At 43.2% G+C, this 27,381-nt stretch overlaps 1 protein-coding gene across 1 annotated transcript in view; it reads left to right on the forward strand.

Annotated features, from left to right (window-relative positions):
• The window catches only part of TOPAZ1 (testis and ovary specific TOPAZ 1), a 62,094-nt gene that overhangs the window by 9,459 nt on the left and 25,254 nt on the right, over positions 1–27,381 (forward strand). The window contains exons 4-10 of the mRNA XM_084858245.1: positions 488–615; positions 1,792–1,859; positions 5,698–5,816; positions 8,556–8,641; positions 13,258–13,377; positions 14,978–15,041; positions 21,735–21,886. Coding sequence (XP_084714371.1) covers positions 488–615; positions 1,792–1,859; positions 5,698–5,816; positions 8,556–8,641; positions 13,258–13,377; positions 14,978–15,041; positions 21,735–21,886 — 737 coding nt within the window. The remainder of the gene's footprint in view (positions 1–487; positions 616–1,791; positions 1,860–5,697; positions 5,817–8,555; positions 8,642–13,257; positions 13,378–14,977; positions 15,042–21,734; positions 21,887–27,381) is intronic.

A 27,381-nucleotide genomic window follows, 5' to 3' on the forward strand; every position in this document is an offset into this window, starting at 1 on the left:
GCTACTTGCAACAGCACTGGATCCTTAAAGACATGCTGATCTGCTGGTTTCATAATATAGTCAAATATTTCTCCACTCCTTTAAATAAAGATATTTGAAACAAAAATGCCAGCAGTTCCACACAGTGCTATCCTTAATTTTTTATTTTTGAGTTGGTGGTTTTGAAGATTACAGGGATATTTCATAGATAATAGTTATTCTTTGTACTTTTTATATTGAATCATAAAATGAGTTATGCATTAGCATATTCATGTGATAATTGCAGTTGATTCATGACTTGGAACATATGAAACTACTATAACTGATCATATGTTTAATCATGCAGCATTATCTTTTACCACCTTAGTCCAGAATAGGAATTTCATGTTCAGGACAAGAGTTATTTTGTAAAGCGTTGACACTTTCTAAATCCTGGTGAAATTATAAACCCATTTCCGAATTAAGCATTCCATTCTTAACAACAATACATCTTGCATTATTTTCCCAGTTGATGAAATTAAATCAGAGTCTCTAAGTGGAATCAGTTCCATAGGAGGTGTAACAGAATCATCTCTTGAGGACGGACAGCTGGCTGAATCAGATGATCTTCTAAAGATTTTTGACATAGATAAAAAGGTACTTAAGTGAATTGATTTTTTGTGTAAAAGGTAATGTTATACAATATGTATAACAGTATACAATATGTAATTTATTTGAGGGAACCTATCTTTATATGTAATATGTTACATTGCTTACAGCACAATCCAATCTGTGTTTACTTGGAAGTAGGTCCCACTGATATCACTGACTTCTTCCAAGTAAGTGTAACGCTTACTTGGAATACGTCCCATTGAACTCTGTGGGGCTTACTTCTGAGTAGACATATAAGATTGCAGTATTGGAGACCTCTGTTACTTTAATACTGAGATTCATTAGGTCGCTAGCTGTAAAGCCTTTTGAGAAGAAAACCTGAGTTTTCTTTATGGATCTTAAACATTTACATTGGCAGAAAAACTTACCTGTTAATCAAAATTAAGCAGGATGCACAAATTAGAAAATGAAGGTTAATAAATGCATATATCTAACTTATAACAGCAATTCAGTAATGCAGCAAGCTATTAGAAGCTATTAGAGCTGGATTAGAAGTAGATTATTTATAATAGGTGGGTAACACACCGCCTGTGGGCCACATGCATTCCAGCATTTTTGTGACACCCCCGCCCCCACTGCTGAATTTGTTGGTACCAGCAGCAAAAAGGCGGCGATTTCTCTTTATGACAAGGCATGTAGGGAACATTGTTGTTGTTGTTCAGTCGTTCAGTCGTGTCCGACTCTTCGTGACCCCATGGACCATAGCACGCCAGGCCTTCCTGTCCTGCGCTCTCTCCTGGAGTGTGCTCAAGTTCATATTCATTGCATCGGTGATGCTATCTAGCCATCTCATCCTCTGTCGTCCCCTTCTCCTTTTGCCTTCAGTCTTTCCCAGCATCAGGGTCTTTTCCAGAGAGTTTTCTCTTCGCATTAGGTGGCCAAAATATTTGAGCTTCAGCTTCAGTATCTGTCCTTCCAATGAGCACTCAGGGTTGATTTCCTTTAGGATGGACTGATTTGACCTCCTTCCATGCAGGGAGGGGCATGGCTCCTGGTGGGTTCTGGGTGGGGGGAATAGGCCCCCAGATATTACTCAGCATGCTCTATAGGCAACCATCTCTCTTATTCCCCTTGAATATTCTATGAACAAGAAGGCTATGTTATACAATGGAAACATGAGTTCCAGTTTACTTTAACTGAGTTACGTCCTTCATTTTACAGTACAAAGTTTCAGAGAAAGTGCCTGCTGTTAAAGAAGAAAAACCAAATGTTCAGGGTGTTGCAAAAATGTACGTATTCAAATAGTAATGTTAAAGTAAACCTAATGTAAGTAAAAAGTGAAAGGACAACTTTTCTTAATTGTCTTTTCCAGATTTCTTTTCTTTGTTTTTAAGGTCAAGATTAGATAGAAGTTACAAAGATAAAATAACATGCCAGAAGCTCTACAGCCTCTGTAGAGAGTGTGTCCAGGGTGGGCATCACAACTGAAAAGACTCTGTACCTAGTTGTCCCACACCTAGCCTCTGGTGGGAAGAGCACCCAGAGAAGGGTTTCAGAAAGACTACCATAAGAACCAGGCAGATTCATGCGGGAACGGGCCATCCTTTAGATAACCAGGGGGGTGTCTCCATGAGTGATTTACTCCGAGCTGGCTTCATTTGGAGGTCGTTGGGGATATATGACATCGTGGCCATCCAGCAGCCACCTCGGAGCTTATTAGGGAAAAAATGGATTTCCTGAGACTGCTTAAAATCCAATTCTTTTTCTTAAGTCGGGTTCTGCCTGGTATAGTTGCTCTGTGCCCCAACCCCCACATTTACCTCTGGTATGCTAAGCCTGTCCAGGGGTATGCCTTTCTCCCTGACCCCAGTCAAGGGGTGTTTCCTGTGTGTTTCCTGTCCCTGCACAAATCAGTTAGTGTCTACTCAGAAGTAACTCCCATTGTGCTCACTGAGGCTTGTCCCCTGAGTGCGCACATCAGAATTTACAGAGATCCCCTTCGACTGAGATGGCGCAGTTTAAAGCACAAAGGCCCTAAAGGCTGTAAAGCACGATCTCGAGTCTCGGATTCTTTGTTTGGTTTATTGCCTTCGGAAGTATCTACTTCACACCTTTGTTATAGAGATGCTGCACAGCATTGGGTTAGAAAGGGAGCTGGTTTCCCTTCCCAGCGCAAGCATATGTGTGTCTACTCAGAAGTAATTCCCGCAAAAGGTGCATCTGCAGATTCAGGGCAAAGGAGAAAGGGTGGGAGAGCAGGGGCGGGGGGAGCCTCTCATATTGTTTGAGCAGCCTCTGCCAGTCAGATGATGTTCATGCCAACCCCCACCAGGAAGTATGTTCTGTGAAGCGATTTTTACTGGTGTGGAGCACTCACTCATGGAGCTCTGCATGAACCAAAGCGCAGCAAAGCTGATTCCTTTTTAAAAATACGGTATTCCTCCGTTCGCTTCTCCTTCCGTTGTCATGGAAACACCCCCCAGATCTCAAGCTGTATATAGCTTTAATGGTTAAAACTAGAACTTTGAATTGTTCTCAGAAAGAAGCCTATGGAGGTGTGTTAAAACCGGTGAGATGTTCTAATTGTCCAGTTCTGATCTGTAATCTAAGCAGTTGAAGCTTGAATAGTGTTCAGAGACAGCTTTATGGGCAACACATTGCACTAATCTAATCTGGTTGTAACCAGGGCATGGATAACTGGGCAGGACATCATTCTTTGCAGGGATTGCAACTGTTACACCAGCCTCTGCTGTTGAAAGACACGTGTGCCACATATGCCAATTAGGCATCAAGGGAAGGGAGGATTTAACCACATCCAGAACAGGTTGAACACCACTTCCCAGCTCAGGCAACCACCTATCAACAGTGCCTCTGTCTTAACTGGATTGTGATTCAGATTATTGGCCCTCTTTCAGTCCTTTACTGATCTGAGACATCTGTTCAGCATGTCCAGTGCTTCACCTGAGTTTGATGGAAAGAATAGAGCTGAGTATCACCATCATGCCTCACTCCAAATCCTTAGATGACCACACGCAGAGGTTTCACACGCATATAAATAATGTAGACCCTTGTGTAACTCCATGGTACATGGTCCATAGAGCAGAGCAGTAGTCCCCTATCACCACTACCTGGAACTACCCTCTGTGACTTCTTGTTATAGCTCAATAACGGGGTATATTGCATGAGAAACTGGGAAATTATCTTCGTATGTAATGCCTAGCAGTAATGCCTGTCTATAGTAAGGATGTATGAGAATTTCATTCCTTTTTGCAAATCATGCAAATTTGCCCTGGTCACAGCACTGAATGATAATGTGAGCAGAAACGCAAGTCTCGGGAAATTTTAATAATTTCCCAAATTTGCATTTGCGTTCAAAAAGTACACTCCCAAAAATGTGCTCATGTGCATTTTTGGAGGTGTGCATTTGCAGAAATCCCCCCCATCCTTATTTTCACGCTTTAGCCTGGGAGTGGGGGGTGGAATGCACATTTTGAGTTGGGAAAAGTGCATATTTTTAAAATGCATATATTTTTTTTCAATTGGGAAAAATTGTGCACTTTTAAAAATGCTCATTTTTTCTGATAGGAAAAAACGACACTCATGTTCAGAAATGCAAATGAGGCAAAACAAGCTTCAGTGAAGAATTTGGAGAACCTTAATGAACTTTCATGTTCACTTATCCATAATCTCTAGTCAGTTTCTTCAGTACAGCAGCCGTGGTATTGAAATAATCGTTTTGCAGTGGAAAATCAAGGAACACAAAAATGAGGCAAAAAGAGCAAGGTCAAAGCAAGCAACTTATGACTTATTGATGCAGTAACTTGATGGTTAGAAATGCTGCATTAGGAAGTAAACGGTCAAAGCCACCTTCTTGTAGTCACCACAGTTTCTTCAGATCAGCTCCAAACCTGGCTACAATTAGCATGTTCCCTACAAGCCAAAGCAGTGGAGGGACTTTGGCTTGTAGAGAAGATGTGATCTCAGCAAATTTTTGTCTGGTCACTGCTGAAAACCCATAAATGGGCAGGGGGAGCAGCTGGAATTTAAAGTAGTCCATGAGAGAGTGGCCCACTCTTTCCAAGAACTTCTTTTTCTTAGTTGTTTTTCTTCCTAAGGAGTTTACTTCTCTCAGCCCCAATGGGAGTAAAATGGTTGAGTGAGAGAACTTCAGTAAGAGAAGGCGCACTCATATCCCCCTCACACTGGATTTTAGATCACCGCCTACTGTTTCATAAGAATTTGGTATGACCAGCATTCTAACTAACACTCGGGTTGTACAGCCATAACTCCTTGAGCTTTGTCATGCTTTGAATTGTCAAAGTTGTCAAGCTTTGAATAACTAATTAATAGAATGGTTGTTCCTACTGTCTTCAAACTATCAACTTATGTTGCAAAATTCTAGTAGGCAATTAAAATAGATACTGGACTCGAGAGAAAATCTATAGCTGCTCACCTAAAGAGGCAGGCAGACAAGTATAGTAGTCTCTAATACAGGGATGGAAAACCTAAGGCCCACGTACCAAAGTAGCTTTCCAGAGCAGGCCATCTGGCCCAAGGAGCCTCAGGTGAGGCCCCACCCCCTGACATCATCTGGTCTACAGGGTGCAATCCAATCCCCAGAACCAAAATGTTTCCCTACCCCTGCTCTAATAGACTCACAATAGGCCACCTTCTATGGTCTCCATCCCGTGAGCCAATTGAAGAGATTTTTGGAATAGTGGCCATAACTTGGTTGTAGAGCACATGTTTGGCATGCTCAGCATCCCAGATGTCCCAAGGACAGGAGTGGGAGAAACTCCCACCTGAAATATTAGGCATGCTAGTCAAAGTAAATGGTACTGATCAAGAGAGACAAGTGGCATGTTCAGTACAAGAGAGCCCTTTCTTTACTTTTTCCCCCTTTGCTCAAACAGCGCCTCATTCCCAGCTTACATATTATGTTCCCTGTGACTTTTGCTAATCAACAAGGAGTGTTTAGCCATCTAGCTATTGAAGCTCCCTGTGCTTTTTGGGGGATGGATTCTTAGTTACAGAAATTATAATGTAGTTCATACTAATTTATCAATAATGGATATGAATGTTTTTGCATCATTAGTCATATGAATTTCTTCCCCACTTGGAATTTAGTGAGAGTGCTCAGTATATTGAACCTGTGAACTGTGACCATCAGCTGAAATTGCTGCTTCCTGCTAATAAAGGAACTGCTCCACAACAGCAAGACATAGCAGTGAAACCATGGATAAATGGTATTTTATTCATTCATAATACCTGAACATTTTAATTGTTTTGCTATAGTACTACTTTGCTGTATTGCTTTAAAGACCTGGTTTGCCAGACATTGGCAGGGTTTGGGCATCAGGAATATGCTGTGGGCTCAGTCATACGTGCTGATTTCCTTCTCCATTTCCTGGTTCATAGTAACATGGTTTTATGACATCTGAACTTGGCAAGTGATGGTTAATGCAAACCATAGTTTACGTACAATTGGAAACCATAGTTTGAAGTGGGCCTCTAATTCTCTGCTAAGCAGTAACCATAGATTGCACTATTCAGATGCAAAAGTAAACTGTTCACCATGAACCCAGGATATGGACAATGCACTGGGAGAGGCAGGAGCATGTGAGCCCGCCATGTTTTGACCAAAGTGTGTGTGTGTCAGGGAGTGTTAATTTGTATTAAAGTTAAAATGCAGCCTGTAAACAAAAGCAGTATGGTGACTCAGAAAGAAAACTCCAAATTTGCACTTAGTTCTACATTTTGCATCCTCACCTGAAGGTTCTTAGAGTTATTGTACCTATGTTCTTAATCTACCCTTGCTGGTCTGAGTTCAACGCAATAACAAGCTGGGAATTAAAATAAATGATGACTTCCTGTTCAGTAGAAGTAACCATCTGACCAAAATACTATAGAAGGTTAGCTAAATGAAAGCTAGAGAGGATGGTGGACGAAATTACTGAACAGATGAATAATTAAGTATAATTAGATGTGGTAGTCAAAGGGTATGCTATTATCACAGGCAAAGACCCAAAGAATCTTACAACTAGTTCCTTGTACCCAAGGGATAATTGGAGTTGCATTTCCTGAAGGGAAGTCTCCCTCCCCTCACACCACACAAGAAGCTGCTTTTGAAACTGAAGGAAGTTTCAGAAACAGTGTGATATGGCATTTGGGACCGCCCACTGAGCATGTACAAATGTTAGGAAAGTTCTGATTTCCCGATCAGATGACATCTTGAGAAATGTATTCATCCATGTAATCCAGATCACGTTACAGTCAGTGATAAAGTTTCCATTGATTTTAATGTTTCTGGATTGCTCCCTAGGTAATTTGGAATCCAGAGCTTTAACTATAGACCTAAATGTACTGGGTTCCAAACCACACTAATGTGGATTCCTCAGTGTTACAGCACTACATGAAATTTGAAAATCCTCACAGGCTCTCAGTCAGACTGGAGCATTGATGGCATTACCAAAACTGTTGCTTATACCCAGTCATCCTTTTAAAACTTACGAAGTTACAGAAATTCATAGTTAAAAATGAAGCATTCTAGTCACTTGTGTTCATTCAGCTCACTAAAATGGAGGTATTGCATCCTCTGGGAATGTAGTTGTTGAACAGCAAACTTAGAGACTTCTGTGTTCATAAGGGGCATTGTTGCTGCAGTTAAGGTATTGCTTAAATCAAATTCAAGTGAAACTACTGTTAAAAGTCCTTTAACTCTTTGGGGCATGTTTTTGTATCTATTCTACACCTCTCAGTTTGTTGTAGAGCTAATTAGCAGAAAAATGAAGAGTAGTTTATATAAGACCTTCTAAACGCATATTAGTTTTGTCCAGGAAAATGGGCAAAAACCACATGTATGCTGTAATGTCTGACAAAATGTATACATACGAGGTCATGTGTGTGAGTGAAAAAGTGTCTCCACTGTCCTGCATAGATGTGAGATCACTGTAAAGAAATTATTATTATTATATTTATTTATATCCCACCTTTTTCCCAATACACGGACTCAAGGCGGTCTTATAACGTTAAAACTGCTACAATTAAAACCTATAAATAGAAGTAGAAATACAACTGTATAAAAGTTAAAAATATAATTAAATCATCAATATTAAAATAGTAAAGATATTAAAACATTCAAAGACAACAAGAACAACAAAAATGGTATCCGTATGTCGCATTTTCCCAGGTCCAGACTAGTTATCCCCAAAGTCCTGCTGGAACAAAAAACTTTTTGTGTGCCTGCGAAAACATATCAAGGAGGGCGCTACTCTTGCTTCCCTGGGAAGGGAGTTCCAGAGCCTTGGGGCAGCCACCGAGAAGGCCCTCTCCCCAGGCATGCCTGTGATGATGACGGGATGGGGAGAAGGGCTTCCCCTGAAGAACTCAGGGCACGAGTAGGCTCATAAGGGAGAATACAGTCTTTCAGATAACCTGGACGCGAGCCGTATGGGGCTTTATAGGACATAACCAGCACTTTGAATTGTACCCGGAAACAGACTGGGAGCCAGTGAAGCTGTTTTAACAGGGGAGTTGTACGCTCCCTCTAACCAGCCCCAGTCAGCAGTCTGGCCACAGTTCTTTGAACCAGCTGAAGTTTCCGAACACTCTTCTGAGGCAGCCCCACGTAGAGCGTGTTACAGTAATCCAAACGGGATGTAACTACAAGGAAATTGCCTTGTAAGAGTCCCTTATTCTCTACAGTCACAATCATTTTGAAAACAGCTAATTTGCTTTCCAGGGTGGTATTAGCCTGAGAATTTCAGCTTTCATTTTTAATGGTTTCTTTCACTCACAGTACTTGAAGAGAGTTAAAATGTTAGTATGAAAGAAATGAAAACTACAGTTGTCAAATCATCTCTGGAATAAAACCAGAGAAGGTGAATAAAGTAATTTTATAACACTGTAATGAATTTAGGTTTAATTATAATTGTAGCACATGGTCATCTCATTCAGTATATCAGTATTCTTATCTTCCACATTAGATTTCAGATTCTCCAGGAAAGATCCTCTTTTGCCTTCATCATATTCTAATGGTTATGAATCTTGGAAAGTAGACACAGATGCAGTGGTAAGTCTTTGAACTATAAGCTTAACATAGAGGGTGTGGTTTCTTGAGTGGCCTGAGAGAGGATTTCTTGACCCAAGACACTTGGGAAGAGGGTCACATGGCTTAAAGCAGGGAAGGGGAACCTCTGGCCCATAGACCTGATAAGGCCCATAGGGATCCCCCATCCAGCCCAGCATCTACATCTGCTGGCCCTAGCCCTTCTGCCATGGAGGGAAAGGAAGTTCTCTCCAGTCAACAGCTGATCAGAGACAAGTGCTTTTTCCTCCTTAGCACTGAAAAAAGTTCCCTTTCTCAGTGCTTAGCAAGGGAAAGCACCTCTCAGATCAACTGTTGATCAGAGATAATCGCTTTCTCTGCAGTCAACTGCTGATTGGAGATCAGAGATTTTTCCTTCAGGGCAGAGGGGGCAGGACTGGGGGAGGAAGCTGCTGAGTGATTCAGTCATACTTCCTTCTGAGGCTTGTCCTGCTTCCTTCTGCGTAGATGTGATGCTCATGCTTACTTCTGCAGAGGCATGGTGTTTCAGATGCTATTTATTTATTTACATGATTTATATACAGCTTTCTATAAAACAAGATTCCCAAGGAGTGAACAATAAGAAGGAGGAAAAAAAGAATCAAAATACGAATTTAATTTTTTAATTATATTTCTATACCACCCATTAACCAAAGCTTTCTAGGTGGTTTACAAGACAAAGCTCGAAACCATAAATACAATAACATAGTAAAACGTAATATGAAACCATAAGTTTAAAACAGAATAAAACCAAAATAATAACCAAGATAAAAGCCAGCAGCAGTGCAAAGATCTAAGAATGCACTAACATAATTTTTAAAACTGAAGGGTTAAGAAGCCTGGGAAAATTTAAAGGTCTTCACCAGGCACCAAAAAGATCACAACTTAGGCAACAGGCAAGTCTCTGGGGAGGTCATTTCACATCTGGGGTGCTACCATTGAGAAAGCCCTCTCCTTAGTAGCCACCTGCCTCACCTCTTTCGGTAGGGGCTCCTGGAGATGGGCTTTTAAGGTGAACCTAGGGTCCAGGCAAGTATATATGGAAGGATACGATCCTTCAGTTAACCTGATCCCAAGCCATTTGGAGCTTTGTAAGTTAGTACTAGGACTTCTAATTTGGCCCAGAAATGTCCTGGCAGCCAGTGCACATCATAAAGCACTGGTGTATATGATCATATTGGCCAGTGCTGTTAACAATCTTGCTGCCCTATTTTAGACCAGCTGAAGTTTCTGGACCATTTTCAAAGGCAGCCCCACATATTACACATTGCAGTAATCCAAATTAAAGGTTAGCAGAGTATGGATAACTGTAGCTAGGCTTTCTCTGTCCAGATAGGTTCGTAGTTGTTATGTCTAAAGTGCTGCTGAGTGATTCAGTCCCGCTTACTTTTGAATAGACATGCAGAGGCTTGTCCTGCTTACCTCTGAGTAGATATGGTTCTATAAGTTGATAACAATGAAATTAAGGGGCACTGAACTTTTTCCAGCCCACTTCAGCTGTGGACCCATCCGCCCCTGGAATGTGCATCTCTCCTCCCGTCTCCCCGTCCCCGATGACCTTCTCTGAAATGGAATTTGCCCCCCAGCTTAAAGCTTCAGGAGTGCCTCTTGCTGGAGCTCCGTTTCCACCTAAGAGTCATGTATCAGATTCCACATATAGCAGGGATGGGAAAATCCAGTGTGTGGCCCCCCAAAGGCTAGCAAGGAAAGAAATCTCTGCTGTTACCTGTGATCAGAGGTCTGGGTTCCCACAGACAATGAGATTCCGTGAGTAGCTACTCATGAGCGGGCCTTTTCTTTGGTGGCCCCCAAATTGTGCAATGCTGTCCCTTGAGAGCTCTACCTGGCACCTGCTTCATTGACTTTTAAGTGCCAGGCCAAAGACCTTTTTAGTCTCCTAGGCCTTTTAAACTGCTGCTTGCTTGATCTTTAATATGTGTACCGTATTTTTAAATCATCTGTTTTTAGCTTTATCTCTTTATATGCTGAATTTTTATTGCTGCTTTTAAATAATACTTTTTAATGTGTTGTATTACTGGGTGTTTTAATCATTGGTTGTATTGTTTTTCATTTTTATTATGTGTGTCGCCCTGAGACCTTCACCTCTAGGGCAACTCATAAATTGAAAAATACTACTACTACTACTAACAATAATAGATAACAGCGGGATTTCCCCTTAGTGTGCCACTTGCCATCCCAATTGAGAGGGTGTACTAAGTGCTTTGCCCACCCCACACCCTCCCCAATAGAGGAGGTATAGGGCAAATGAAGCTGCCCTTACCAAGGTGCCAGCTGGAGGAGCTCCTGCTGGGGCTTCAGTCAGAGACCAGATGATGCATATACAGTTCCCCACCCCTATCCTATAGGCTGTCTTCAGCCAAGAATTTTCAGTGTTGTTGAATAAAACCCACAAACTCCCAGAGTCTGTCAAGGAAGAAGCTCTGTATGGTCCATCCTAATCCAGTAGTGTTACATACAGAACCTTTCTTTATACCAAAGGTGAACTCCATGTTTCATTGAACACAAAAGCTGATCCTAATTTCATTTTGCTCATGCCAAACTCATCCAAAGTAGAAAACAGCATAAGCTAGGATGTACAAAGAGCAGAGATGTATGAAAAGCCTCAGAAATCAGGGACTTTTCGGGCATCAAATTCGTTTGTCTCCTATGGCCCATCCACCATAGGAAAGAGAGTGTCCAAGGCTACATTATCAAGGTGGATAAGAGCATATAGATCTATGTATTGTGATGAGACATTTGCTTCTGCTGTGCCTATGCGTATTTACAGCCCATTCCCCAAGAAGTGATGCCACATCTGCCTTTAGTACTAATATCTCCCTAGTTGACATTGGTAAGACAACTACATCATTCTCAGGGGTTCATCACATGGAGCTTTAATCCTACTATTGAGATGGCTCTGTCTCGGAAGTTTGCAGGTTCTTTAGATGACGCTGTTACCCTCCATGGTGGCTCTCACCATTTCCTCCAGCCTATCTTGTGTTTTCCCCAAACGCAAAAAAATTGGTATTTTTTCCAGCCCACGGAACAGGAGCGCCATGACCTCCCTGTGAAATTCTCCAATAGTGGAAGAAACTGCTGTGTCTGCCTGCTGTGGGCGTTTGTTTTCAGTTGTTAAGGGTGCGGTCAGGATGGGATTTGACAGGCGCGAGGGCAAGAATCACCTGCCAATTGTGTCTCCTGCCTCTGCGTTTCTCAATTGGAGGGAGAAGAGGGTAAAATGCCTCCCTGCAACAAAGGGAGACACATCTGATCCCCCACCCCACCAAGCTCAGAAGCAACATCCTCTGTTTCAGAGCACTCTTATTAAGTTCAGTGGGGCTTACTCCCAAGTAAGTGTGGCGAGGGTTGCAGACTTACAGGGTGATCTTATGTCTACTCAGAAGTAAGTCCCATTGAGTACAATGCGTCTTACTCCCACATAAGTGTGCCAAGGGTTGCAGACTTACAGCACAATCTTACATTTTATGTCTACTTGGAAGTAAGTCAGAGCTTTCCTGCAGGCTGTGAGAAAACAGTACAGCAGAAGTTAAGCTACGAAAACAAGACACCCCACCCCGCTTTGCACACATGCCAGGGAGGGAGGAAGGCACTCCCTCAGTTCAAACCATGTGGCTGCTGTATAAAGAAGCCCTTCCTAATCCCACAAAGAAACCAAAAACAGGAAGTTCTGGAAAGGATGTGGGGTTTTGCGGGTTTTTTGCTTAATGTAGAAACACCCTCAGTGTCATCCATCCTTTGTGCAACACTACAAAGCTGATCACTTTTGCCACTGTTGATGGTTGTTAGACTAGTTTCAGCCAGCAAGGTGCTATCTTTTCCCCAATCTTTAAGTAAATGCATTTAGATTTTATTGTCATTCTCTTTAATGTTTAAGAGTGTGAGTGAATACAAACATTCCATCTCAAGTCCTTGAAGGTACCTCACCTATATTATTTAGGCCAAACCAGGGGTAAAGTGACCAAGTGTGCAGGAATCTACTTCAGGCAACCTAATCTCTACTTCCAGGCAACCTAAAAAGTTTTGCCCTTTGCCTTACAAAGGGATTCCACCCTGAGATGTGTACTGCTTCTGGACTTCACATTCAAGGATACCCGCTTGCACTGTAGGAAAATAGAACGTTGGACTTACTGTGATAAGTTTCTTTTCTGTAATTGATGGAGAGTATCCTACCCACCCTAGTTTGGTGATGCTCACTGTTGGGGACTGCAGGATGAGGCTCTCTGGCTCTTAGGGTTTGTGTTAGAATAGTTGAGCCCTGAGATCTCTTTCTGTCCTCTTGTTTCTTTGGTTTCTGGCTGCATGTCAGTTGCATAATTGATCAGCAATTCCTGAGTGAGTTAGTTGGTTTCTTGGATTTGGTTTCTTCTAAAGCTGTTCTTTTTGTTACATTATGTTGCGATTCCTCCACCCAGTGTCAAAAAGGAACTTATCACAGTAAATCCGGCATTTTAAAAATCTCTTTAATGCACATTAGTCCCGAAATATATGTACCAGAGAGATTTGTAGTGTGAAGACTGACTGTTTTCAAATAAGAACTCTGAGGTGAAAAAATGATTGATCTGTCTTGGGTTATATTGCAGACTAATTTAGGATTGACTTATCTACCTCGTGGATACTGCAGATCACATTTCAATACGTTGAATGGTTGTGAGAGAGCAGACTGCTGGTATTCGCATTTTCCTGTATCAGGACATGAAAAGGTAAAAGTATGTTTCTTCTCCGTATACAATATTTTGCTTACATTGGTCTATAAAAGGCAGAAGATGGAAGGCTTTGATCAGAATAAAAGTTTCATTAATTGTGAAATGATCTTGGAGTATTTCTCTCTATGGCCTGATTCATACATGCATGTCCATTACATGATGATTGCAGAATCCAGTTATGACTTGCATGAGTGAATGCAGCCATCAAATAAAACACCACAGATAACTTACCACCTAAAGTACAGTGCTCCAAGTGGAGCCAATTCACACACTAATCTACCAGCAATCAAGTGTTCAGAAATGAAGTGTGTTACCCAACCATGTGAACCCTCACAGTATGGATTTAATTCAAAGATGGTATCATGTGCACTATATGTGTGTACATCTAGCGATTATGTGTGATTCTCTTGGCCATGCAGTATTAAACTATTGTGTGATCTAGTGGTCAAACTCAGCATTTCAATAATGCCTGGAACATTATAAGAATATGTGGAGCATTGATGTAGAGCCTTTCTACACGAGACATTTATTGTGCGCTCATGATTCCTTGCTCACGGTAGTTTGCGGGTCCTTTACATGACATCATCACCCTCCAGAGCCTCTCCCATGCTTTGCAACTATTGTTATGGATTTTTTTCCTAATGAGGAAAGTCTGGTATTTTTCTGAAAGTTGTTGTAGAATCCTCATGTATTTGCACAATTCCGCTATACCACAGCACCACCTAGTGGTTGCATAATGGAACATATAGAAAGGCAGAGAAAGAAAACCCCTAGAAAAAACGTGTAAAGGAGCTGATTTTAATCCCGCAAAAAATCTGGAAGCAGAAGCTTCGGTAAAGGTGCAGGTTAAAAGCCTCATGTAGAAAAGCCTATAACGGGCTTTACAGCATCAGCAGAAGGGCAAACACATACCCTCCATTTCCTGAGTTCTCTCTATATGCCACAGGACCTGAGAAAGGGAGAACCAGTGACAACCACAAATAATGCATTTGGCAAGTAAGCCAAGCCAAAATTTGCAAACCCCAATTACAGGGGTAGTAAGAATGTAAAACATTTAATGCTGTACCATAGAGAAGTTAAATCATTTTTTATACTCTGTCCCCCAAATTTAAATCCTAGTACAGCAACTCTACATACTTAACAATGCATGTTGGGAGGCGTAGCCTAATCGGAGCATAGCGTCAGTTTCCCAGCATTTTGATTTTGCATTGCTACTCAGGCTACTCTGACTGCTGGGGAATTCTGCCATAGCTTGCTGCCGTAACAATCCTAAATACATCTACTTGGGAGAAAGTCCTGCTCATTTCAGTGGAACTTACTTCCACTTAAGTGTGCTTTGGATTGTAGCCTATAAAGGTATTTATTATATAATAAATGCAACCGTTCCTTCAGCAAAGGAGGACTTTCAGGCCAAAAAGCAATATGCCAGGCAACTTTAATAATCAGGTTTTTGTTTAATTCATTATGTGTTGATTGTCTATCATATTAAGTGTAGATTGGTGTGGTGTGTATTTAAAAACAAATTATTTGCAATATAAAATTTTGTGGATTCTCATGTTTAAGAAATGTGTAATAGATTTGTGGTTTGGTTTTCTAGCTGTGCAGTGAAATACTTAAGAAGTATATAAGTATTGGTGAAGTAGTTCTGCTGCAGCGTGCAGGTATGATATAATATATTCAACATTGTAACATAAACCAACATGTTGAACTTGATGACTGACATGCGCTAATTTTTACGTGACTATATGTAAAAGCCCATATAACACCCCATTAATAGCTCAAGGATTATTGTGGAATTATATAAACGCCTTACTGCGTTCAGTAGAAATCTGGCTGTTAACATAGTCTGTATCCAGCACAGAAGTTCCTAAATAGTAGGCGATGGAGATTTGATAAATGAGTGGTCAGGCTTCTGGCAGTTGATGCTGATGCAGTAGTGAGACTAATATGTAGATTCCAAACAAAGGCAAAAATCTGTAGTTAAATACCTGGGGATGACTGTTCTACATCAAGAAATTGTAATCAGAACTAGAATTCCAGCTTGAATGGGCTTTCTTGCAGTGTAAGCTCTTGAAGTTCTTCGTGGTCTCTGTGCATCACACATATGGGTTCTGCACCTGCGCTGAGCCTCATTCGGGAAGCTTGTATAGCTGAGGAATGTTTTGGTGGCAATTCTCCCCCACCATCCACTGCACATGTCCCAGCAGGTTCCCACCCATTCCCTCAGTTCTCTTTCGACCGCCTAGTGGATAGTCTTGTTTGAAGCTTCCTCTGTGCTAAAAAGAGAATTACCAGCATTTTCTTTGCTGCTGCTGAGGACTTGTTTGTTATCCTTGTTTGTTTTTCCCCTGTCTTCGTCATCTTCCATCAAAAAAAAAAATCCTTTGTCGTCCGTCTTTTGTTGGCTTGCCGTGGCTGCAGTGTCACTTATGGCCGCAAAGGCACCTTTTCAAAAGTATGTCAAGTGTGGGAGTAAGTTGCCCCCAGTGACCCTCATTCCCTCTGCCTTTTTTGTTTGAGTGAAGGCCATTTACCCAACGCCTGCTCCTTGTGCCAATTGTTTACTAAACAGGCACGGAAAAACAGATCGGACAGGCTCAAGGCAGAGCGTTACTGGCTACTGATCCAAACAATGCTACACGATCTTCTGCAAAAGACAAAGTAGGGGCAACTATTGTCTTCGTCAAAGCCAATGTCCCCTCGCCCGACAACTTCCATCAAACGGACTGATCCTCCAACTCCGGGGCGCTCCTTAGTGCTCTCGGTCAAGAGGAAGATCACTAAAAAGGCAAAGATTCCAAAGTCAGGATCGAATGGCCTTAAAAAACAAGAAAGAAGGCTGCTGAAAAATCTTCCAAACCAAAGTTTCTGGCACCTCCTCCATTGCTGGATTCACCAATTCATGTGTTGTCACCAGTACCAACCATTCCAGTCATCAAGCCGGTGTAGACGGTGTCTGAGGGTGAAATCTTGGATTTTTCTCCTCCTCTACCAGTCTCTCAGGATCGAGAGATTTCTCCATCCAGACAGCGTCAATCGCCAATAAGGCAGGAAGCCTCAAATGTCTTCTCCCGTCTCTTCCTCAGGACCGAGAGCAGCAGTTTCATCCTAGGCTACTTCATTTCCTTATGGAGATCACCGTTTTGAGTCCCACTATAGGGAGAGGTCAAGATCTCATGATAACTGGGAGAGGAGTTCAGAATGGTCTTGCCCTCCGCAGAGGCATTACCATTTTGAGGACTGGTGTACTTTTTGGGACCGAGAGTACTTTGATCATACCAGATATCTGGGGCAGCTTCGCCTCGGTTTCAACCATGGGCACCAGCAACTGTTTCTCATCCTCCTGCAAGAGATGAGTTCCTTGTGCCTCCACCTGTGCCTCCTCGTTCCTCTTCCCTGTTGCGGAGCCAGTTAGATGCCCCTAAACAGGTTCACTCGACTCTGTTGTCAGTGTCACAGCAGATCCCGCCTGCGACTGCTGTCCCACAAACAGACTCGCACCATGACTCAGCTGATGATTATCAGTCAGACTCTCCCTCATACTCATCCGTCCCACCTTCCATCTCATCTCCAGATGACATGGTGGGGTCCCAAGAAGGAGTGTCCCCTTTGGAGGACATGTTCAACTTTGCTGAGCAAGTCAGCAGGATGGCCCATTCTTTGGGCATTGAAGTACAACAGCTGGAGGAACATATACAGGATCCTGTCTTCAATGCCTTCCATATTGAGTCATTGAAACCAGTGTCGGTCCACTTCCTCCCAACCCTCCTTCAGACCATTCAGCAGTCCTGGAAGGCTCTATCCTCCATGGCCCCAATGTCTAAATGCCTTGAGTCCCTTTATCGAGTACAGGAAAAGGGGCAGAGTTTCTGTATTTACACACACGCCCCAACTCGATTGTCGTGGAGCCGGCACAGGGAAGGTTGCAAAAGTTTCACACGTCGCTGGTCGACAAGGAGGAGAGAAGGTTGGATCTTTTAGGTCGGAGGGTGTATTCCTCAGCTGCCCTCAGACTCCATGTGGCCAATTACCAGGACATGATGGCCAGATAGATATCAGCTATTCCTGTGGGAGAAGATGGATTCTCTTTGTGCCTATCTCCCATAGGACCAAAAGGATCCCAAATAGAAGACCTGCCCTTTGACGGCAAAGGACTCTTTAATGCCAAGATGGACGAGCAAATGGACTCTGTCCCGAAAGCAAAGACAAACGCCCATAAGATGGGCCTGTCCCTTGCATCAGTACAAGGGTGGCAAGTGGTTTCATCCTCAACTGTATGGACCCAAACAACAATTTGACCAGTACCAGCTCTACCAGCCTTCCCAGCACCAGAAAAAGCAAGCCACTCCATCTTCAAGGTTCCATCAAGGTCGTGGCAGGCCAGAACCATCCTCTAAGTGTCAACTTCCCGATATTTGTTGCCCACGAACTTCCCAATCAACCTGTTTTCAAGTCCATCCTGGCACGTAAGAACATCAGACACCTGCGTGTTAGAAATAATCGGTCAGGGTTACATGAAAGTTTCACACCCTTCCCCCACTAGGGACTGTCCGTGCTACTCCATATTCGCAAGCCCTCCTCCTGGAGTCGTACACCTTGCTTCAAAAAGGAGCTATCCAAAGAGTCCTTCCAGCCAGATGATGGCTTTTTTTCCTCGGTATTTCACCATACCAAAGCAGGATGGAGGCCTATGCCCCATCCTGGACTTGAGGGACCTGAACAAGTTTATCAGTCCCAGAAGGTTCAGAATGATCACGTTGGCTATGATTCTCCCTCTTCTTCGAAGGAATGTTTGGTTTGCCACCACAGACCTGAAGGATGTGTAGTTTCATATAATGATTGCAGACGCTCACCATCGTTAGCTACGCTTCATCATTGGTACCAATATGTTCCAGTTTCAGGTCCTGCCCGTTGGTCTGGTGATTGCCCCAAGGGTTTTTAAAACGTGCATGGCGGTCGTGTGCGCATACTTCAGGGAATCAAGGTCTATCCTTATTTGGATGACTGGCTGCTCGTCTCGGACTCCAAAGAGGATCTTTACCTTGCCATTGGGATTGTTCTGAACCTTCTGGGCGCATTGGGCCTGTATGTCAACAGGGAGAAATCAACTCTGAACCTTACTCAGTGTCTCCAGTTTATAGGAGTGCTGTTAGATTCGACAGTTGCACACGCTTACCTTCTGCAAAACTGACAGGTTCAGCTGCTTATTCTTAAGAGACCGTCTTCCTTCATCGACGGGTCACTGCCCACACCATTCAAGTTTTGCTGGGACACATGGCAGCTACAGTTGCAGTTGTTTGATGGGCGAGACTTCGGATGTGACCACTGCAGAACTGGTTGCTGCGAAATTTCAATTCCACCTTGGATGTTCAGCGTTGTCGACTCACGATTCCGGACCAAGTGTTGATGTCTGGTGGATGCAGCTGTGCAGCTTGGACTGAGGAGTTTCCTTCATCCAGCCATCCCCTACTCAAATCCTGACGAGAGACGCCTCTCTCTTGGGATGGGGAGCCCACTGTGGCCCGTTGCAAACTCAGGGTATTTGGTCTGCAAAAGAAAACTGGTACCACATAAACTTTCTAGAGTTTCTTGAGGCTTGGAAGGCAATGCAAGCTTTCGAACCTTACCTTCAAGGACAACGTGTGCAAATTCTGACCAACAATATGACAGTCTTGTGGCACATCCAGAAGCTAGGCGGTATGCATTCTTCCCAGCTTGTCAGCCTCACTCTGGACATTTTCCAGTGGGCAGTCCAGCAAGCCATCGTCTTGAGTGCTCTTCACATTGCTGGACAAGACAGTGTTCTTGCAGATACCCCAAGTTGGGCGTACCAGTTGTCTCACAAGTGAGATATGTTGGCTTGTATCTTGGATCAGCTGTTCCTAGAATGGTGTCGTCCCACAATGGACCTGTTTGCAACACCAACAAATGCAGTCTGCACTCATTTCTGCATGAGAGCAGGGATCGGTCGATCGTCTGTGGGCGATGCATTCCAAATACAGTGGTGAGGGAAAATTTATCTGTTCCTTCCATTTCCCCTCCTCTCCAAGGTGCTGCAGAAGACAGTACACAACAAAACGGACTACATTCTAATTGCTCCTTGGTGGCTGAGGCAACCATGGTTCCCAACCCTACTCTGTCAGTGAGGCAGTTCTTCCGCAAGTTCCAGACCTGATCTCTCGTAACTAAGGCAGGATTTGACATCCGGATCTCCGAACACCGAAACTAACAGCTTGGCGGATTTGACGATAAATACCATTCCTTGAGTTCCACCCAGAGTTCAGGCAATCCTGGATGTGGCTTGAAAGCCGGCTACAAATTGGTCCTATGCTGCAAAGTGGTTGTCTTTTCTGAAGTTTGCTCATCTTCATGCTTTCGATCCTCTTCAGGCATCGGTGGAAAATGTTCTTTTCTTTTTGCATAATTTGTTCCAAAAAGGCTTAAAACTTTCGTCCATAAGAGTGTATTTGGTGGCTCTTTCTTGTTGCAGAGGATCAGTTCAAGGTTTTTCCCTCTTTACTCACCCTGCTACTCGCCAGTTTCTGAGGGGTCTGAAGAACTTGGCACCTCCAGTGCGAACTCTGGTTCCTTGATGGAGTCTCTGTGTTGCCTTGCACGCCCTCCTCTTGAAACTCTTCGAGCCTCTGGCCATGACGGACCTTCATTTACTACCATGGAAAGTGGTTTTCTTGGTCGCCATCACATCCTCTAGGCGTGTTAGTGAGATCTCCGCCTTACGAGTGGATCATCCCTTCATAATTTTCCACAAGGACATGGTTGACCTGAAGCTGGATATTGACTTTTTACCTAAGGTGGTCTCTGATTTTCATGTCAGCCAAACCATATCATTGCCGACTTTCTTCCCAAATCCTTCTTCTGACCTGAAAAGAAAGTGCATGCTCTCAATGTCAAGAGGGCATTGGCCATTTACATGTCCAGGACAGCGTTGTTCCATACCACACAGCGCCTTTTCGTTTGCTATGGGGGTCCCAAGAAGGGCTCTCCTGTCTCCTCCCAGGGACTGGTATCATGGATCCTGCAAACCATTGGTGTGGCCTATGATTTGTCTGGGTTAGAATGTCCTTCCCACATCTGAGCGCATTCCACTTGAGGAGTGGCCACATCTACAGCTTCTACCAAAGGCTTACTGCTGTCGGACGTATGCAGGGCAGTGACGCAGTTGAAACTGTTGACATTTGTGAAGCACTACAAACTCAATGTCAAAGTACAGGCAGACTGTGCTTTTGGGCAAGCTGTGCTGTCATCAGTCTTGGTTTAAGATTACCTACCCACCTCCAGTAAGTGAGCTTATTAATCGCCCATATGTGTGATGCACAGAGACCACAAAGAAGAAATGCAGGTTGCTTACCTGTAACTGTAGTTCTTTGAGTGGTCATCTGTGCATTCACACAACCCACCCACCGTCCCTGCTTCGGTGTCAATGTTGGATTCAATGTTGGTACTGAGGCATGATTGTTTTTTGCCTCGGATCTGAGGCCACACTAGGTGGTCTCAAGGAACGGGCGGGAACCCACTGGGATATGTGCAGTGGACTGTGGGGGAGGGTTCCCGGCATATGTGAGAATGCACAGATGACCACTTGAAGAACTACAGTTACAGATAAGCAACCTGCATTTCTTTTGGTTGATGGGCTATACTTAATGTTGAAAAAGGAAGATTTATTAGAGCATATTTTTGTGACTAAGGGCCTTCCATGGATGGATGGATGGATGGATGGATGGATGGATGGATAGATAGATAGATAGATAGATAGATAGATAGATAGAATTGACACAGTGATATGCAGTTGAGTTGTTCCAGGGGATCCAGATGTTATTCTTCAAGGAAGAATTTATGTTGGCAGAGAAACTGCATCAGTCCACAATAAGGACTTCTTGGAATTTCTATGTAAAGGCAGACTTGATGAGGTTTATGATGTATTAGCTGCTTCCCTCCCCCTTTCCTCCATTTTAGGTAATGAATTGAACCAGTTATATTAAAGTGGCCCCAAATTTGAAGTGTTTAATTCATTCTTAGCTGGCCCAGTTTGGAATGTGAGTATTTTCAGATCCATAATTTACTAGAACAGTTGCTGTACAGTAAAAGGAACTAATTTGATGTTTTCATCCAATATGTCATGAAATAATACTTTTATAAGAAATTATGCAGCTTTTCATATCTTATGGAGAAAAATCATGCTCTAATTATTCCAAATCCCCTTGTCTGGTAAAAGAATTTCCACTGCATCATTTTTACACTTTTTTGCCTTTTAAAAATGACTTTGTGTTAGCTGATGTTTCAGTAGTATGTTACTTCAGACATTTTAATAATCTCACATTTCCCATTTTCTTTAGTACAAATATTTACACATTACTACAAAGAAGATATTCCTGTGGCGCACTTGGATTCACAAATGCTAAATAGGCTGCTAACATCTTTGCTCCACTCTTGTTTACTGAAAGAACTATTTCATGTAGTCCGCACTAGCATAATGATTAAAATATTGGTAAGTAACCTTCTCACATGTTTCACAATGCAAGGTAAGTCCAATTGAGTTCAGTGGGCTTTTTCCCAGGTAAATGCATATAGGATTGCAACCTAAAATGCCTTCTGGCTCATGGTGTAATGATTTACCATGTGTTAGTTAATCGTAATAAACTCTCAGTTTTGTTTACCTGTGAGGTTTTGGTTCTGAGTTGTTTATCTGGAAGTTATAAGAGCATTTTTAAAAATTACAAGATGCAAAAATTTTTTAGAAGTTTTATTTAAAAAAACAAAGAATATGCCTGTTTATTCCCGTTTTCTTTTAAAAATTAAAGTAAAGCTCTTGTGTTCTTCATCTTCTATTCAGTTAAGTCTTCCTTTTAGCTCTAATTTGTTTATAATATTCTGTTACCATCTTCCATTCATTGGAAGACGTTTAAGCTGAATTTCAGAAGGATAACTATTAATCTGAGTTATCAAAAGAAGCTGTTGGCACTTTAAAGACTGACACATATTTTGGCATGAGCGTTTGCAGATGAAACAGTTTCAGATGTATTAAGTGGTCAGTTGTATATGCCCAGGTGGGAGAATAGACACAGTTGAGGAAAACAGTTTTACACAATGTGGCAGAGAGAATCACATGCTTATGTCATTGGAACCAGGAATGTCCCAATCCAGTTATGAGTCAAACATAGGTAGGTATATAGAATATAGCATAGCAGCATCAAAGCCATATTGCACTTTGCACCAGATGATGCTTCATACAGCTCCCCCTATGTTTCCATTCAGGTTATGTGGTAAATGTTAGCTTGTCTGTCAACAAGCCCTTAAAAAGAGGACATCTATCCTCTTGTCTTTATAAATATGAAGAAAGCATGCTAGCTTTGTCCAGAAAGGAAGCTAGGCCTATCCAGATGGCTGGGTTTGCAGAAAAGTTTGGTGAGTATTTTAGCAAATGTGGGTCACACAAGCAGAACATGCCTTAGAATGAGGAGAGCATTGGTGGTACCTCCACCTTCAGCAGGTGCTAATGTGTGGATCCTGTGTCCAGTTCTTAGCTGAGCAAGGGCCACATCCTGTATGTGATTCCTAAGGGATCCATTTGACTATCAATGAATTATTAGTTTGAGCTCGAGGAGGTTGTTTTTTTTTCTGGCCATCCTACAACTCTTGCCAGTATATCATCAATTTAGACTTGAAGACACAGTAAAACAAAGTAAATAGGACCCTTACATATCAGATGACAAGTTGGACTGCCAGCCTATTCAGCAAATTAATTGCCTTTAATTCCAACATGCCTGGAAATCTAACAACAATTCCCCCGCCCCCAACACAATAGTCCTGGGAATGAATAGCCTCCAGTTGAGAGACAATAACGGAAAATAATGGGTGCGAGATGAAGCTGAACAAATTTCAAGCCAAAACAAACTGCAGAATTAGTTGAGATTTGCTCATGTCCAGGAATTTTCATATTTGCTAGTGAGATCACAAAGAGTTCCACAGTAAACAGACGTGCTTCTGTTGGAATCATTCATGCTATCATCTTGTGCTAGTGAATGATGGCTGCTCCCACACAATCCTGGGACTTAAAACTATCTATAAAAATCACAGCATAATCACTATAGAACAATATCCCAGATACCACCTGAAGGAAAGGAAAGGTTCCTCCTGTGCAAGCACCGGGTCATTACTGAGCCCTAGAGGGATGCCCCTTGCGCTGGCATTTTCATGGCAGACTGTAGTGGGGTGATTTCTGAACAATACTGCTAATTATATCCCATTTTATGAAAGCTGGGCAAGTTAACAGCAAGTCTGAAAAGGTATCCTAGTCCAATTTCAGTTGTTTAAAAACCGAAGAACTTGGAGCACAAAGGAGGTTTTCCCACTGTGACGTGAAGATCATATTGCAAGAGGTGTGGCCTGTTCGGGAACACAGTTTAGTAGTATATCAGAGAGACAGTAGTGCACAGTGCAGGCTCAGTGGTGGTTCAACTGCTGCTTCACAGAGGCTGCATATAGGAGAGGTGTAAATATGCTCCAAAGCACAATTGTAGCCCTGAGGGATGTATAGGTTCCAATTTCTTCAAAACCTTGTGGAGTTCTACACTGTCAACCATAATCCACTTTAGAGGAGCCCAGTGTTTTGTAGATTTGCAGCATAGACATTCAGTCTGCATTCCATAGGGTTGAAGAAAGCACTTCCAGAATATTAGTGCCTTGGGCCCCATCTACACAAGCCTTTTACTCCTGGGCGGCTGCAAGTTGAGGTCCCTTGGGACGGATGACGCAGTCGCCATTTCACAGCCATCTGTGGTTTTCTCCCAGAAAATGTGGATTTCCAATGAGGCAGTTTGCTGCAATGTTTTTAGTTTGCTGCAGGTTTCCCGCGGTTTCGAGACATCTGTCCCTCCCCCAAACCGACTTCGCGTTTTGCAGTGGGCATGTTGTAGGCGTGCGTAGTGCTTGCATCACTGTGTGATGCCCCTTTACTCCCCCTGCCCCCTTGCAGCTGCAGTTACAGAGGCACAGAGAGGTGTTATCATTTATTTAATCACACTTTTGCACATTTTTGCAACTTCGTATCTTTGCAGTGGTTGCTCCGGGACTCCGTGTCCAAGGGCCAGAGGGGCCTTGGGGGACGACCAACTTTGCTCCAGCCACCATTTTGGAGCGATGGGTAGGCACGTACTGCTCATGCCCTTTGAGTGCAAACCATCGCGAGAGTCTCAGGCTGGGGAACTGACAAACAGATGGCGTGAAAATGAAGGAGCACAGAACACCCACTTTTTACCTAATGAGGGATAGACAGACACAACAGAACCCCTAAAATACAAAACACACACTGAAGTGTCGCACCCCGATGCTCACGGGACTGCACAGCTGCGCATTAAAATATAATGGCAAAAAAAGGGCACAGTGGAATCTGTTATGGAAGCCCACAGTAAATCGCGAGTGTATCCCAGCAGAAGCTAATCTGAAACTGACATGCTGCGACGGAGTGAAGGGTGAAAGCGGTGCCCTGTAGACAGGGCCTTGGTACAGTTTGCCTTTAGCAGGCTCATTTGTAGCACGAATACCAACCTGAACTTAGTCTCAGCAACCATCGGGATATGTGGCCCAATTTCAGTTTCAGATTAGGAAGCTAGCCGCATACCTCCAGCAGAAGTGCACATAAACAGTATTCATTTGAGAGAACTTAAAATCATGTAGGGCGGCCTACGTACTAATATAAAGGGCTTTTTAATTACTAGGGTAATTAAAACATATTTGAAAGTCATCCACATATAGGCAGTTGTAGGTTGCAGTAAGGGAATAATGCAGCGATGCCATTAATGTGTACAGCAAACATTGCTTGGAGAGAGACAGTCTGGTGGGGGTCTTCATGAAAACAGAATGAGAAGCGCATTGGAGTATTATCTGGATTTTCATGGAATCGGCTTTTGCCCTTCAGGGACACACACAGCAAGAAAAGCCAAGCGTACCATACCTTAAAAATCTGCTTTTCATGGGTCACACAGCACTTGAAAACAACATACTTCAGGTTGGGTGTGGGGAGTAGAACTGAACATCATCAACCTGGCAGGTGCTGCTCAACCAACGAAAGGAAGCTTATTTCCCACCCCTGTCCAGGTACCCTTTGGCTACCATGTTATCACCGATAGCATCTGAAGGCTCCCCATAGAGCACCCCACCAGCGTAGTTTTGCCCCATTCCAGCCCATAGGGAGTTAGAGCTCCTACCCGCTTTCTCCTTTTCCAGGGAGTAAATACAGAGATCTAGCCACTTCACCATTGACAGTCTGCAGCCTGTATTGCCCAGTTCTAAAACCCCAGTTGCGCACTTCCAGGGAGTAAATACAGTGACCTAGGTGCTTAACCCATTCTCATTGTGCAGCCTCTGTTGCCTGCTTTCCCTCGTTGAGAATCTGTAGCGTCTTTTTCCCATTGAGAAAATTGGAGCCACATTGTTTCAAGTACTAGCTATCTAGCAAGAGGAGGCGGTCAGGAATGGGAGCCGGTAGCCCCGCTGTATTGATACCGCGATACAGTGAAAACTGAAGAATGCAGGTCAGGGAGGAGAGGAACTGCCAGCAGAGGCGGCGCTGGCACTAGCAGATGAAGGCAACTCTGGCTAGCCCTTTCCCTCCATGCAGAGAAGCAATGAAGTAACACAAGCATCAGAGAAGTGCATAACCACAGCTCTGAAGGGGGATGAGCTGGGAAATGGAGGTCAGTTACTCCCACTGGCGAAAAGGAAGTACAGCACGATTCTGAAGGCACAGAAGAGTGCTCTAGCACTTTGGTGAGTTGGAAAGGCAGGCTAGTTACTTTAGTTACTGAGGTCACAGCCAGGTGAAAGACACACCCCTAGGAATGCCTGATCATACCAAATTTAAAGCAGAGGGATGAGCACACAGCAGCTGAACCACAGGGGAGCTGAAGTAAAGAAAAACAACAGAGTAAAAGTACTCTCCAAAAATGCAGCTTTCCCACAGGTAAACTCTGGGGTGGCTGCAGACTGGCCATGATGCCATGTGCCACAAAGGACCTCCAAATGGTCCCAATCTGCAGCAAATCACCCATGAAGACAGGCTGCTGCTCAAAAGGTCCAGTGTAAGTAGAGCCAATTCAAACAAAGTGTGGTTCTTCAAATGATTAGGTAGGTAGGTAGGTAGATAAATTGCCTCCTTATAATTTTGGATTAAGGAATCTTGTATTGTACTCCAGGTTGAGGTAATGGGTCCCTCAGTCCAGGACATTTTGTGCAACACCTTCAGTGATGAGGTATCCATATTAGAATTGGAGTGCCTGAACTCCACACCTTCCTCAAAGCTCAGTAAGAGAATGCTACTAATGCCAAAGGTACAAGGACAGTCTACCCAAGTACAGCTGTTCATACTACTCATAGTAGGCCATCTCCAGTTTTGACTCTTGCTAAAAAATATTGACTATCCAATTGACCTTGGGTGGGCCACTCCAGGGGTATCTGTTCTCACAACTAAGGATCCAGGATCTTATGTCTTGACGATCAAGACCCCTGTCTCTATTTTACGATAGATGTAATTTTGTTTTACATGAAAAAAACATGGGGTATTCAGCACCCATCCAAAGCAACCCCCTCATTATGTGGCCTGCTCACCACAAGCAGTTCACATTGTTGGGTCATACACTAGCTAATGAAAAGCACTGTTGAATCATGATCATGCTTCACATCTGCATCCATCTCTTCATTCCCAACAGGAATGGGACATTTACTCTATTGTTGCTCAGGTTTTCTCTCTGCAAAACTTTGCCTCCTCATCTGAACCAATCAACCAATTTCCAGACAGCTTCATGAAACTGATGAAAGGGGGCTCAGTCCTACAAAAATTCATACTAGAATACATTTGGTAGTCAGTCCACTAAGTCTTCCCAGCGACCTGCCCCACTAACACATTTTTGGGCAGCTGGGAAGGGGGTGGCTGCTGGCCCATTGTCAAGCAAATCCAGTAATCCCTGGTCAGCACTCTGGCTGGGG

This window comes from Heloderma suspectum, chromosome 5 (assembly GCF_057233095.1).
Source record: "Heloderma suspectum isolate Gila_16-S chromosome 5, 16-S_ref, whole genome shotgun sequence".
In the NCBI taxonomy this organism is placed as follows: domain Eukaryota; kingdom Metazoa; phylum Chordata; class Lepidosauria; order Squamata; family Helodermatidae; genus Heloderma; species Heloderma suspectum.